Source organism: Neovison vison, chromosome 3, assembly GCF_020171115.1.
Source record: "Neovison vison isolate M4711 chromosome 3, ASM_NN_V1, whole genome shotgun sequence".
Classification (NCBI taxonomy): Eukaryota; Metazoa; Chordata; class Mammalia; order Carnivora; family Mustelidae; genus Neogale; species Neogale vison.
This window is the reverse complement of record NC_058093.1, coordinates 12,721,670-12,736,837: the sequence shown is the minus strand read 5'-3', so window position 1 is coordinate 12,736,837 and position 15,168 is coordinate 12,721,670. Positions and strand designations below refer to the sequence as shown.

General features: G+C 40.1%; 1 protein-coding gene across 3 annotated transcripts in view; it reads right to left on the bottom strand.

Annotated features, from left to right (window-relative positions):
- The window catches only part of LOC122902176 (aldehyde oxidase 4-like), a 59,421-nt gene that overhangs the window by 26,993 nt on the left and 17,260 nt on the right, over window positions 1-15,168 (bottom strand). For all 3 annotated transcript variants that reach the window (XM_044241260.1, XM_044241261.1, XM_044241262.1), the window contains exons 8-18: window positions 14,675-14,755; window positions 13,478-13,622; window positions 13,139-13,231; window positions 10,873-11,024; window positions 9,576-9,669; window positions 7,581-7,690; window positions 4,909-5,093; window positions 3,517-3,679; window positions 1,668-1,760; window positions 791-960; window positions 138-252 (exon numbers count right to left, since the gene is read on the bottom strand). In XM_044241260.1, coding sequence (XP_044097195.1) covers window positions 138-252; window positions 791-960; window positions 1,668-1,760; window positions 3,517-3,679; window positions 4,909-5,093; window positions 7,581-7,690; window positions 9,576-9,669; window positions 10,873-11,024; window positions 13,139-13,231; window positions 13,478-13,622; window positions 14,675-14,755 — 1,401 coding nt within the window. The remainder of the gene's footprint in view (window positions 1-137; window positions 253-790; window positions 961-1,667; window positions 1,761-3,516; window positions 3,680-4,908; window positions 5,094-7,580; window positions 7,691-9,575; window positions 9,670-10,872; window positions 11,025-13,138; window positions 13,232-13,477; window positions 13,623-14,674; window positions 14,756-15,168) is intronic.

Below are 15,168 nucleotides of genomic sequence, written 5' to 3'. Positions count from 1 at the left end.
AACTTGAGAATCACTGATGTGGAGTTCTTGGTTCCCTGTTTTTGTGATGTGAACACTAGTCCACGGATGTTAGAGTTGTAACCAATAGTTATTTTGATTTTCTAAACAGGCATTTGAATAATAGGCCCCATACAAACCTCATTCTGCGCATAGAGGATCTCTCCCTGATGGTTATTAGCTCCTGGGATGTCCTCTGCTGTTATCACATCAACAACACCCGGAAGGGCCAGGGCTTCTGAAGCATCAATTGATCTAGGAGGGACAATTTGAAAGGGTACATGAAACATAAATGATTCCTCAAACCCAGGGAAAAACTACAACGTACCTCATACCCAAATCATGGGACAAACTTTGATGCTGAAAAGTGCCAAGTTTTAGCAGGTGTTTGGACTCTTGGCATTAGTTTCTTTCAAAAATTTGTTTAAAAAAGGACTGATTAAAAAAAAAAAAAAGGACTGATTTCCAAACAGAAGAGGAAATGAATATTCTTAGTTAATTTAAATATATAATAAGGTCTTGATTTTATCTATTTATTTTTAAAGATTTTATTTATTTATTTGACACAGAGAGAGAGGGAGAGCACGAGCAGGGAGAGTGGCAGGCAGAGAGAAAGGGAGAAGCAGGCTCCCTGCTGAACAAGGTCCCGATCCCAGAACCCTGGGATCATGATCTGAGCCAAAAGCAGATACTTAACCGACTGAGCCACCTAGGCGCCCCGTAAGTTCTCAACTTTAATGTGAAACTGTGAATGCATTCCAGTAATACAAAGAAGTGTCTTTTATTTCCTTACATGATCTTTGCGTGAGCTCTGGTGCTGGTTGTTACAGCAAGGAAGAGTTCTTGGGCAAAAGGCGGCATGTCATCACTAAATACAGCCTCCCCTGTAGCGTGTTTGATGGCTGACTGGTGCATGACTGGGTGGCCAACAGGGTCTTGTGGGGATTGGTAGGGATCCACGCACTGTCAAGGAATAAAGCAATTGTTTTACTTGCAGACGTTCTCAGGCACCAAAAACTGGGTCTGTATATCTGGCTTCTGCACAAGTCAGGAAAAACTATAGGCAATTGATATCCATATCTGTGAGTCAAAGTTAATAAATGTCCATTGAGTACTGTGGTAAGAGATATATTCTGGTTATAATATACCCCTCACCTCTCCAAAAGGAAGACACTGTTCTCATCCTTGAAGATTCTACAAGCTTTTAAGGGTGTCAGAATACACACAAACACATATTAAAATAACATGATCAACTTCATTTAGCATTAAAGAACAGTTTGTACAGCTAATATGGTGCAAAAAAAAATACACAAGTTTTTGGGGGATTTAGGATGACTTTATTAAAGCAGGGAAGGCTTCCTAGAAGCAGTAAATGTAGACCTAGGTTTTGAAGAAAGGACAGGCATTCACTAAGAAGAGGAAACGTTTTAAGCAACAAAACTGAAATAGTTGAGGAGGAACATTAAGAATCTAATTCCTTGTGAAGCCTGAGTAAAAGCAAAGAAGTTAAACCAAACAATTATGAAACTGTGTGTGAGTGACAATGGATAATGTCAACTGGCTCTTACAAATAATAAAAAGTATAGCTATCGAAAAGAGGAAGATATATGCATAATGCATACATCTGAATGCATAGAAAGATTAAAAAATGAAAAACTCTACCCACTGACCTGGAACATCTGAATTCCTTGGGGTGTTTTTATGGGGAAATCTTCTAGAGCACTCATGGAATTTTCTGGGATATCAGGAAACTTCTGGGGATCCTGAAAAGAAGATTATTTCACATTTAACTTTACATTCTGAGTCACTGGCTTGGAGAAACATACATAGAAATAGGCTATCCAATCTATTCTCCCAGATACTAGTCTCCAGGTCTGCTGGGAGAGAGCCCTGACCCTTGAGCACCCTAGGCTGGCAGCAGCATGACAGTTATCTGCTCACGCACACAGGAAAGGGAAAGCTATTGCTAGGAAGTAGAGACTTCCTTTATGACCAGCTCTCCTTTCGAATGGGTGGGAATATGTACACTTCCAAATGGAAGTTGTGTTTTCAAGTCAGGGCCAGTCTTCTGCACATATCTCAAAGAAGCAACTGAGGGAGGAGATGAAGATTAATCTACTAGGACATTCAGCTACAGATCATTTGTCAGAGTAAGGAAGCTAGAATTAACCTAAATATCCAGTAAGAGGGAACTAACTAAACGAATTATGGAACATCCATGAGATAAAATATTTTGCAGTTATTAAAATGATTTTGTAGAGGTATATTTATGGACATTAAATGCTCATGAATTATAATTAAGTAAAAAAATCAATTACAAAAGTTTATGTATGGTATGATCCCTTTTTCTTGTAAAAAAAAAAGAAAAGAGAACTATATATGTATGTATTCCAAATGTTAACAGTCTTTATGGTAAAATTATTGGCTTATAGCTGATTTTTAAAATCTTTGTTTCTCTGTTTTTGCATTTTCTATAGAGTATATAATCATAATCTGTAAGAGAACATATGGTAATATATAAGAATATAAAACAAGAGACATATACTTAATAAATTATATGTAATAACATTGGGGTTATATAGATTATATATCTATATACTGAACATATATAATAAATAAGAGTATATAATAATCTATAATAGAATATTATAATACTGCTAATGATAAATAATGTTAGTAAAAATGATAAAAAAGGACTGGTTGAATTAAGCTTTCACCCATAAAAAGAAATGTGTGTATAGTCATTTATCTGTCATTTTTGGATCAGCTCATGACTTATCATGGGGACACTGACAGTCATGAACCACATTCTGAGAAACAGTGCCTGTGAAGGTCATTTTAAACTAAGCCAGGTAAGAAAAAAAGTTAAAAAACCAGAACCAATCTAAATATCCAAAAATAAGGAACAGATCAAATAATGGCTCATCTATCCATGGACACATCATGCAACCATTACATCATTTTGTCATGAAGAATATTTAATGACACTGAAAGCTGTCTGTTACTAAGTGAAACAAGCAAGCTATGCTAAACAGCTCTATAGACGCATTCGAGTGACACGTATGTACACACACCCATAAAGAAGAGCTTAGAAGGATACACCCTAAAATATTAATAACAGTTAGCTATGCATGATGGGATTACACATTTACAAATGTGCTTAGCCACATTTTGTAAACATTAAAGAAGGTATTGTTTTAACAAGAAAATTTTCTTAAAATAGGAAAAGATGTAATTAGTGAAAGCTTTTCAATACTGTAGACCAACTGGCTATTGCATATTAGTATTGTCACACAACCTATAGAGCAAATGTCATAGCAAGACTGTCCCCTTCTCAGCCCAGGACAGGAGGAGAAGGGAGAGGGAGGGAGAGGGAGGAAGGAGGCTAGGAAGCACCGCACTGTGGGCTCCATCCCCTCCTGATACCCTTGCTGCATTAGGGAAAAGAAGGGAAGTCCTTCCTATGCAGACTCACGCTCAGAGTATCAAGGCACTCAGAGACCCAGAGAAGTCATTTACCATTTTATTCAATCCTCGCCTCACTCTGAGGTAGAATTTGAAGAGTAAGCTGACGATGAGGGTTCGCCTGTACTCTACCATGCCATCCTCGGCTGCTGGCGGAATGTAAATCTCATCCAGGACCCATCGGCAGGCATCACTCAGCATGTGGTCATCCCACGGCCTTGGAGCAAAATGAAAAATTAAAAAAAAAAGTAGTTACAAAAATTAAAAAAAAAGAAAAGAAAAGAAAAGAAAAGAATGCAAACACGCCACAGGAGGGGGAAGACAGCCTAAACTGACAGAGCAAGGAAAGATGGAGAAAACCTGTATTCATCTTTGAAGTCTGGACAATACACCCGCCCATATGTCACTAGCTTTCTTTAGAATCTGCTGCGGTGGTTTCCTATTTCCTTACCACCCTCCTTTATTATTACCTGTAATTCCACGGCCTGGGAAAGCCATGGGTTTTCAAAGAGCTGGGGTAACAAAGTAGTAAAATCAGAGTTTCCCAAGATCTGGAACTTTGTTTTGTTCATTGCCGCATCCCCAGCAAACAGGCCACGCCTGGTGCACACATACACGGTAATGACCAGCAAATGACCCAATTATTGATGACAGTTGTAACATTTTCACAAGTAAAGATTTTCTACAGAAATGCTTTGAGAGCATCAACTCATTTTAGTGTCTGAGAAAGAAAGCTGCATGTAGTTGCATTGCATTGCTGACAGTGACTATTACAGGTGGATAAAAATGATCGTAAAAGCACTGGTTGGAAGAATTTTTAAAACCTACTTTCCAAACACTAGAAACAATGAGAGTGATAGGAGGAAGGCCCATTTAACCTTCTTGAATATTTCACCTTCTTTCTCTGGTGTAAGGACGTTTTCAGATGTCTTAGGGTACAGTATTACAAACACTGACTTATTTTGCAGGTTAATTAAAAATGAAAATTTGAAAATATTATCTACTTAGATTAGATTCCTCTTACTAGAGAAACTGCAATAAAAGAATTGTATCTTTAAGAAGGTTGGCTTTTTGGGGCGCCTGGGTGGCTCAGTGGGTTAAGCCGCTGCCTTCGGCTCAGGTCATGATCTCAGGGTTACGGGATCGAGTCCCGCATCGGGCTCTCTGCTCAGCAGGGAGCCTGCTTCCCTCTCTCTCTCTCTGCCTGCCTCTCCATCTACTTGTGATTTCTCTGTCAAATAAAAAAATAAAATCTTTAGGAAAAAAAAAAAAAGAAGGTTGGCTTTTGGGTGACTTTTATTTTCTTTCTATTCTTCCACAGCGCTTAAATTTCATATATGATTATGTAATATGTTTGGAATCAGAAAAAAATTCTCCAAGTGCTATTTTCATTAAGACATTAAAATACAAAGCCCGAGTTTTAGGTGCACATGTGCTGGGACATACCTCCCAAGGAGCCGCTTGCACGTTTGGCTTGCAGAGACAACGGTGGGGCCAACACTTCCGTAGAACATTTGAAGGTCCTTAATCGTGTCTGTACCATCTTCAAACTTCACACTCATGCCAGCATTGACAATGGCAAAAGCATTCTCCTGACGCTGGGCCAGCCGGAGTCCGGACACAAAGTGCCACTGGAAACAGAAAAACATTCAGAATATTTAATGTTCTTCTCCACTGTCTGCTGCAGAGCTCTGATGATTAGTTGTAATGAAGAGGATCCTGTACATGATACTTTGGACCAGTGCTGGCTGGGAATACCAGCCCCCGTGCTTTATAGGTATTAAAATTTGATCCTGAGAGCAACCGTACTCACTTCTAATCTACTCATGAGGAAACTGAGAGGCTATACAACATGTACAAGGTCATGCAGCAAGTGGCAGAATTGGGGTTGAAATCTAAGCAGTCTGGTTCCAGAGTTGACAGTCACCTACTTTCTACTCTGAGTCACCACATGTGGCCTCAGGCAAGGGATTTAAACTGCTTGGGTCTTAATTTCTTTAAAAATGAAAAGGTAGGGTTTGATCAGCTTCCAGGGCTGCTGAGAGGAGTAAGGGAGAATGGAGGTGGGGGGTGGTTCTCGGGAGGAACTACACCTCCACTTTGAACGGTTTTGGTTTGGCATTCTACATAAATTTCATGTGAACGACGAGTTTTACTCTTAAAAAAAAGAAAAAAAGAAGCTTGGAAAACACTGGATCACATGGTCTTCAAAGTGCCTTCCAGGTTTCAATCTCTCATTCTAGGTTTTTTTTTTTTTTTTTTTTTTTTTAAGATTTTATTTATTTATTTGACAGAGAGAGATCACAAGCAGGCAGAGAGGCAGGCAGAGAGAGAGGAGGAAGCAGGCTCCCTGCTGAGCAGAGAGCCCGATGCGGGCCTCGATCCCAGGACCCTGAGATCATGACCTGAGCCGAAGGCAGCGGCCTAACCCACTGAGCCGTGGGGTTCCATGGTGTAATGGTTAGCACTCTGGACTCTCTCATTCTAGGTTTAATCTCATTACCAGTGTGAGATATTAGAGCCACAGAGTAGGAGAAACTGTGTGGCTGGCATCTTGGTGGGGGTAGGGGTGCCACCCCCGACCCTGTCAAAGATAGAACATTTTTAATTAATTAATTAATTAATTAATTTTTTTTAGTGGATCACTGCCTTTATTTCATCTTTACTATGAACTTTGAATTTATTTATTTTTTTTTTTAGTGGAAGAACATTTTTAATTTAGAAAGCGAAAGTGACAAAGAGATGCTTAAGACCAACTTGATCCTATTTAGTCCATTGTACTGACTGGTGGGGACTTCCCTCTCTAGTCCTGCTGCCACACCCTCATGCCCACCTGAATTATGGCACGACCGCAGTAACCTCTGAACTGGCCATTCAACCTCCAGTTTCTCCTCCAACCAGCTTATCCTCTATTTTTCTCGTTAGATTGGCTTTCCTAATTTACCTTGCTTTAAAGACTTTAGAGATGGCTGTCCGCTGGGACATATACAAACAATCCCCCTGATGGAACAGTAGATCTGCTCGGTGACGGAGCCCCAGCCTCCCTCCTGGCCATATCGCACAGGGCTGCCCCAGTGCCCCTGCCCTGTTGCCCAGCCTCCAACCTGCCATTCCACCTAGTCCCCAACCCCTAGCTGTTCTCCCACCTGGAATGAGCACCCACTTCTCTCGACTGATCTTGGCCCTATCCCAGCTGCTTTCCCTCCCTTCTGAGCAACACGCAAGGAGGACTCTCCCTGTCGCTGGAACTACGCTGGCTCTTTGCGCACACATTTCCTTCTCAGATAATTAGCTGTTTCCAATTTCAAGCCCTTGCTCTCAGATCTAGATACCTTTGAGGACAGAAACCCATGTCTTAGGAATACAGGAAGTGTCTTCTGGATTTAGCACTATGCTTGACATGTTGAATGGTAGGTAGTTAATAAAAAAATGATTTTATTTAAAGTAGTTAATAAATGTTAGTTGATTTGGAATTATCTTTATGATCATAAACTTTCATTTACTAGAAACTTGTAGATGAAACTGATTACAATTTTTCTCAGTCTTGGCTAAGATAAATATTTATCTGAAACCAAAAATTCAGCTCTTCACACAAAGGGCTCTCTGTTTGCAGAGAGATAGGGCCCACAGAAATGGTATTCTTTTTTTAAAAAAACTTTTATGTCAGTATAGTTGACACACAATGTTACATTAGTTTCAGGCCTACAGCATAGAGATTCAGCATCTCTCTACCTTACACTGTGCTCACCACAAGTGGAGCTCCCTCACTCACTCTCCAACATTATTAAAATATCAAGAAATGTTTTCCTTTAAAGTTCTTTTAAAAACAAAAGAAAAAAATGAATATAATAATAATGAATATATAACACTGTGAATACGATTTGGGTTATTTTCATCTTTATACCAAGAGAGTCGTATTTTTATTTTACTTTTTATGGAGGAAGGGAGCCACAAAGGCAAAAGTGCCAAGGGTCCAGGAAAGTCACAGCGTTGCCCTGGTAGGAAAGCAAACCAAATGGTCCTCTGAGAATTTGCCCCTTTCTGAGAGCAGCCCCAAAGTCTCCCTGCAGGGTAAGCAGGGCTCCCTCCAGGGGGGCAGTGAGTCAGGAAGCCTTTACCTGAGTAGAGTGGGGAATATAAACAGATAACACAATCTCTTCGGATTTAAGGCTGGCTTCAGGTGATCTCTCAAGGAAAAGGCTGTTTAAAGGAATCTGCCGTTCTCCTTCTATTAGAGAAAATGATCTTGATTAGAATACATTTATCAAACAAAAGAGTATGTAGCAAGGGGTAGGTGTGCTGCATCTGGTGGAAAGAGAGAGTGCAAGCTACAAGCCAGAAGATGTGATTTCTAGTTATAGCTTCCACACTGGAAAACCTTAGGCAAGTCACAGAACCTTTGGGGCTTCTGGTTCCTCATCTGTAGAATGAGAAGGTTGGATCAGATAATCACAAAAGTCTTTTCTGAGAGCACATGGGTGACTCAGTCGGTTAAGCACCTGCCTTTGGTTCAGGTCATGATCTCAGGATCCTGGGGTCGAGCCCTTTGCTGGGCTCCCTGTTCAGCAGGGAGTCTGCTTCTCCCTCTGCCTCAGTCTCTAACCCCACTCATGCATGCTCTTTCTTCTTCTCTCTTAAATAAATAAATTGAGTCTTTAAAAAAAGAGAGAGAAGAAAATTCTTTTCTGGTTCTTAGCACCCATTACACACCGCTCACAAATTTTGGCCTTGAAGAACTTTAAAGCTATTGGGAAACAACCTAGTACAATGTGTTTCACAAATGGAAAAACTGAGGTCCTGAGGTCCAGAGAGGTTAAATGATCTGTTCAAAGTGCTGGAGATGGGACAGGTAGCAGAGGGGGAATGCCTGGTATATAGCTTGTCTTTCATAAGCAGTTTACAGTACTCCCTTATTTGAGTCACTGTATTTGTTTTTTAAATGTGATATCTTTCTTTCTTTCCTTCTCTCTCTCTTTCTTTCTTTCTTTGGGAGAGAGTGAGCACATACACCAGCTGGGAGGGGGGTGGGCAGGGAGGGAGAGAGAGAATCCCAAGCAGGCTTCCTGCTCAGCACAGACCCTGAAGCAGGGCTTAATTCCATAACTCTGAGATCATGACCTGAGGCGAAATCAAGAGCTGGACGCTCAACTGACTGTCACCAGGTGCCCCTAAAAACGTGATTTTAATCAAAGAGAGGGTATCTTACATCAATAGCTCTATGAATAATATACATTTATTGTTATTTCACTAAATTTAAATAATTTTCTCTTGGCCAAGCTCAAGCTGTCTTTCAATGAAGAGAGAAGTAATGAGGAATACGCTCTACAAATTTGATTCTGTTTAGGATGAAAAGTCCTAGGGGTGTCTGGCTGCTCATTCAGTGGACATGTGACTCTTAGTCTTGGGGTTGTGAGTTTGAGCCACACGCTGGGTATAAAATTATTTAAAAATAAAATCTTAGGGGCACCTGGGGGGCTTAGTGGGTTAAGCCTCTGCCTTCTGCTCAAGTCGTGATCTCAGGGTCCTGGGATCGATCGAGCCCTGCATCGGGCTTTCTGCTCAGTAGGGAGCCTGTTTCCCCTTCTCTCTCTGCATGCCTCTCTGCCTACTTGTGATCTCTGTCTGTCAAATTAATAAATAAAATCTTTAAAAAAAATCTTAAAAAAAGAGAAGGAAAAATCCTATAAGAAAAATTTGCATCTCTATAAAACTCTGAAATGTGCTCTAAAGCTTTAAAACTGTGGGTACGTTCGTGTCCTGCCGCGGTCGCCAAAAATAAAAATAAAAATAAAAATAATTAAATAAAACTGCAGAGACACAACTCATTTAAAAAATGCTTTGATACTACAATTTGGACTGTACATAAATGTAGCCAAACAGTTAGGAAAAACTCTCAGGTGCAGTAACTTATCTGATCTACAAGATACAGAACATCTGAGAACGGGATAGTCAATCTCAGTTTCATCCTAACACTTGAGGTAGTATAGAAGTAGTCTATATATTTGGTGAGTCTGAGTAAGAGATACTTGAGTTCCTAATTCACGGTTTATGAAAGGAGCTACATAACAGACAGTGATAATTATAAAACAGAATGTCCAAAGCTTATCTCTTACCTTTAGATATCAGATTGATGGTAGCATTTCCTGCTGCTAAAATGGGATTTAGGTCAGAAAAATTAGGTCTGCTCACCACATGTCCCCCTAAAGTCTAAATGAAAAAAAAGATAACATTTTTAAGCTAGTTATTTGAAAAATAAGGAATTACGTGTATAGGAATCTTAAGTTTTAATTTTTTCTCTTTTTTTGTTTCCTAGAATGATCTGGTATGGTTTTAGGGGAGCTAAACAGAGTCAGGCCACATACTGTGCAAGATTCCTACCCCCAACCCCAGTTCAAACTTACTGCTTGAGAAAATGTTCTTTTTCTGTGTGCAATGAGGAAGAAAATTTCTTTGAGAGCTGACCCTAGCACGAGTGTCCAATAACATGGGGGTAAAGTGGGGAACTAGAGTGAGTAAACTCTAAAGAATTGGGATATGTAGCATTCCCATTCAAAATGCTTGTTGTAATGTCATGCAGTAGAATTCGTCTCTGTTATTCCAAATCATCAATAAAGTTGCCTCAGACATAGGCTTGAATGAGAAACTTTGAGGGGATGGTGGGCAAGGGGTGAAGTGGAGAAGAACAACCTGATCGAGAAAAAGGAACAAAAGATGCAGAGGATGAAAACATACCGTGAACTTCGAGGGCTAACAGAAATAGGGGCAGAGACAATCCGGAGAAATGCCCCACGCCAAAGTCTCACTGAACTACCCATCCTGTGTGGAATGGGCAGAGACCTAAACCATTACTCTTAAATCTTGAATAATAAGGAAACCTCAGTAAGCTAGACAACTGGGGGACGTCCAAGAATAGACACGTGGGATGCGCGTGTTAAGAAACTGAGATCAGTGCAAAGGTTTAAGACAAGAAACAGCCATAAAAGAGTATTTTCAAAATGTAGGCTCTTGTTACTCTACCTTGGATAAGACATATTTCATAGCCTGTTAGAGCTGGCCAGTCCATTTGGTTGAACTTTAACTCTTAAAATGAAAAAAGAGTGGCTTAAAGAGGTCAAGGGGCTTCTCTGGGATCATACCACTCATGGATGACAGGCCGGGTTTAGAATCTGGGCATCTTCAGACTTCAGTGCCATAATCTTGTGATATAATATGCCATTTCTCACTTTGGACACACACATACACGCAGTGTGATAACTCTCACTCTGAGCACATACACACACGCACACTTATATTATAGACACTTGTTTGACATTGACAGGGGATTCCACTTCAGAGTAATGTTGCTAAGCTGGATAGACTGTCAGACTGTCTGTAACTGTGGCTTCTTTCGTATCACACTAGGGTGCATACCGCCATATTCCTTATCTGGGCTCCAGCAAGTGTCCTCAGATGCTTCAGGAGGGCACGGTAAGTCTTAGTCTTCTCCTTTGGTTGCTCCAAAACAGTAAGATGTAAGGCATCGCTCAGCTGGGCCAGGCTGTATCCTGCACCTATGGTCACCCCTGCCAAAAAGACAGTGGAACAGAAACTGAAGGCAAATTATGACAAGATGCATTGGCTGCACAGAAAGAATCTTTCAGGTATTTTTTTTTTATATTGACTTAGAAAAATGAAAGGTAAAGACATTTCTGGCAATTTGCTTTATTCCCAAATATTAAGTACCAAATTCTTTTTCTCAGTCATGTGTACAGTCCTATGTGCCATACATTTTGGGACACATCAAGCACAGATATCTGAAACTCATTACTTTGTTAACTCCCAGTTAAATGTTTTCCTGAATAAATTGATCAAATACAAAAATTTCAGTCAAGATTCTATAAGATTTTTGTGTTTTTTTTAAAGATTTTTTTTTAAAGATTTAATTTATCCATTTTTTTTTTAAGATTATTTATTTATTTATTTGACAGAAAGAGATCACAAGTAGGCAGAGAGGCAGGCAGAGACAGAGAGAGAGAGGAAAGCAGGCTTTCCACTCAGCAGAGAGCCCCATGTGGGACTTGATCCCAGGAACCTGGGATCATGACTTGAGCCGAAGGCAGCGGCTTAACCCACTGAGCCACCCAGGCGCCCTTATTTATCCATTTTAGAGAGAAAGAAAGAGTGTGAGCTGGGGGAGGAGCAGAGGGAAATAACCTCCCGTAGACTGTGAGCTGAGCACTGAGCCCCATGCGGGACTCAATCCCGTGACCCTGAGATCATGAGCTGAGCTGAAGCCAAGAGTCAATGCTCAACCAAACGAGCCACCCAAAGTGCCCTGATTCTGTGTCTTTTAAAAGATCATTGAGTCTATGTGAGCAGTGACCGACACATTTGCGTTGCCCATTCTCCTGTCTTCTACAGCCAGCTCTTCATCTTGTTCCTGCCTGTAATTTGGGTCAGTTTTGCTGGCAAGTGGGCTTTCTGGGAATGCTTTGAGTAGTGACGTCATCTAGTTCATGCATTCTCAAGGATAATGCCAGTGCAAAGAGGGTGAAGAAAGCCTTGCTCTTTTGATGTATAAAGCCCTGAATACACACTGTACACAAACAGATATATGGTCTATCTATGGTGTTAAAATTCCATGGAGGGATGATTAGGGGGAAAATGTCTATTGCTCCCTAGTGAGACAATAATGAAAAGGTTGAAAACACTGACTTAGTGTTACAGGCTCTCCCTCCTTCCCAGTCTCTTCACTCCCGCCCTGCTCTAACCAAGCACCTCCACGCCTTACTTCCAACCCTCTCCTGGACCAGCCCCGCTTCCCCTTCCTCCATTTCTTCCTATCAGTCCACTGATATGAACATTCTAACTGGTTTAAAAAAAAAAAAAAAAGAATGATCAGAGGGGAAAGCAGACAATTTCTCATTTGATTTCTGTTTATTCATTGGGGAGAATCTTATTTTAAAGCAGAATTTTTACCTCCTATACCATTACCTATGCAAATGCTGAGTTTGGATGTTTCTCAGATAGCCTTTTTCAGTGCACTATGTGGAAGGGGAACTTGATTAAATGTAAGAAACCCTGGAATCCGGTCCTGACTTGATCATGTGTTAGCTGTGTGAAGTTGGGGAAATTACTTAAGTCCTTTGATTCTTTATCATTACCAAGCTTCCCACCTGTTCTCTCTGCCTTCTGGGACTGTCATGAGGATCAAAAAAAAAAAAAAAAAAAAAAACAAGAGATGTGAAAGCATTTGGTAAATTGTGAAAGGACTATAAAAATAAATAAGATAGTTACAATTAAATTTTCAAATTTTGTGTCCCAGATTTTTTTTTTTAAATGTGTGTGGGTATAGGCTGAGCCTTGAGCAAATTTATGAATCAGGGAGTAATATGTGGCAAGAACATTTCCTATAGGCCAGCCAATGTCTTAAGTCTCCTTTATTCAGTCAATCTCTCCATTTCTGGACAACCAATATGGCATCTTCCCACCATTATGGCTCTGAGGACCATGTAGTACTCAGTGGCATAGCTGAATAATTCTGTTTGATAAAGTTCATATAGGACACATAGTAGATGCTCAATAAATATTTCTGAATGAATAAATGAGGTCATATATTCTATGAAGTGCTCAAATAAGCCCAGTGCATATAATTATTTATAGCCTACCAACAGCCAACGAAAATGAAGGTTCATACCATCATCTGTGTAGTCCACAAAATACAGTTCTGGAAGCCCAAGGGGAGATATGAAAACTGGATGGAATTCACCTTTAAATTTAATGCTGGGTCCTTAAGGAGAAAAGTATTTAAAGTAATTAGAAAAGGAAGTCAATGGGTGGTAATAGATGTTGCTTACTTATAATCCAGAGTGAAAATTGTGACAAAACCCACATATTTGCAAAAGAAAACAATGAAGTATTCTAAAGGACCACAGGTATCCATTAATTAAAATGAAATTTATGAGGAATTTAAAAAGAGAGACAGATGTTTAGGTTACCGAAGCTAGACTAAGGAACACGGGTAAAAACCACCCACCTACTGCAGTATTCCCCATGATGAGGGGGGCTTCAGGGAAACTGGCTTTCAGCTCCAGAAGGTCATTAAGAGTCACAGGGGCAATCCAGGTAGTCCTCTCCCCTTGGAACGTCAGTCTTCTTTTGTTTGGATCTTCTGCCATTCTCTGCAGAGAAATGAACCCCACAGGCTTTTGAAAAAGGCTGTTGAGCTACATGCCATGAGGACATCCACTGCTCTGGTTGTCCCAATGGCCTGATGGGTTTTAGTTTTCTGAGGTGACCTACCTTGTGTTGATCAGGAAAGGATGGCCTATTTGTAACTACTTGGATTGATATGATAACCATGTGGACACCACTGAATAAATATCATAATAGGTACCTGTCATCAACAACTGCATATAGAGTAGAGCTAACTCTGAAGAGGAGGCATTATGGTATAGTGAAAGTGTCCTAGTCTGAGATTAAAGGGCCAGGCTTAACAGTGACTCAAAGGGGCTCATCTTTGGGGATTAGGTGTTTTGGTATGATGACAAAAATTGCTTACAGGCAAAATTATTCTTTAAAAATCTCTTAAACCATTCACCAGGTATAGTGGAAATTGTTTGATTTTTACAACTCTCTCTATATACATACATATGTATGTAATGTGTGTGTATACTCTTTAAATAGTGAGTCCAAGTTCTCACACTCTGAGGGGTGTGTAGGGTCAGCGACCCTATGGGAAGTCAGTAGAATCATATCCCCCATCTCATGTTCTCTTCTGACCAAAGTTATGGAATAGAATGATGAACATAGGCACTATTTATATTGTTCTATTTCTCCCCACTGAGTTGAAATCACAGAGGGTGATTTCAAGGCTAGCAGTAAGAATAATGTAATTCCATTATAATAAGTATCCTTTTTCAAACTATCTTTAATATATCTCAGTGTATATCACACAGTGTAGCTGTGTGACATTGAGTAAGTTACCTATACTCTGAGCTCAGGGTCTTTGAGTAAACAAAGAATCAAAGCATCTCTGAGGTCCTAGCAGTACTACTCTTCTAAGCTATCTGCTTGAAATTTTTATAGTTGAACCGAACAAATACCTACCAATGGGTTATCACACTGGACACATTTCTAAATTCTAATGTCTAAAACTCAGTAATTCCAGAGCCTACTGAAAAAGGCTTTGTACCATGTCATGTTACGAAACAACAAAAGTAAAGCATCTTACTATTAGTTCAGGAGGGAATATAGGTTCCTGGGATGGATCCAAGGGCTGGAATTCATCTTCATTATACAGTTTGGTACACATCTCAACAAAACAAAACAAAATACAAATAGAACTTCAGAGTTACTGAAAGATGTACAGGAATTTCTAAGCATGAGACTTCAGAGTTAGGGCCATACCTCTGACACCCCAGACACAAAATGGAGGTGCCAGAGCCAAAAAGTACCCCTGAGTAGAATTCTTCCCACCCTCAGAAGACTGTAATGGTTTCCTGGCAGATGTACTGGATTCTTGGCTTTCTCTTTTAGCATTGGGAATTAGGTTTTAAGCTTCTGTGCTGGGTCTCAGGTATTATTCACAGATATTTATTTGCCAAGAGCATGAAGATGCACTGCTTACATCTCTCATAGTACTTGTTGCGGGGAAGGGTGGTGGTAAACCTGATTAAGGCACAGAAAGTTGTAATTCTTCTGAAGGAAAATGCCTCTGTGGTACTT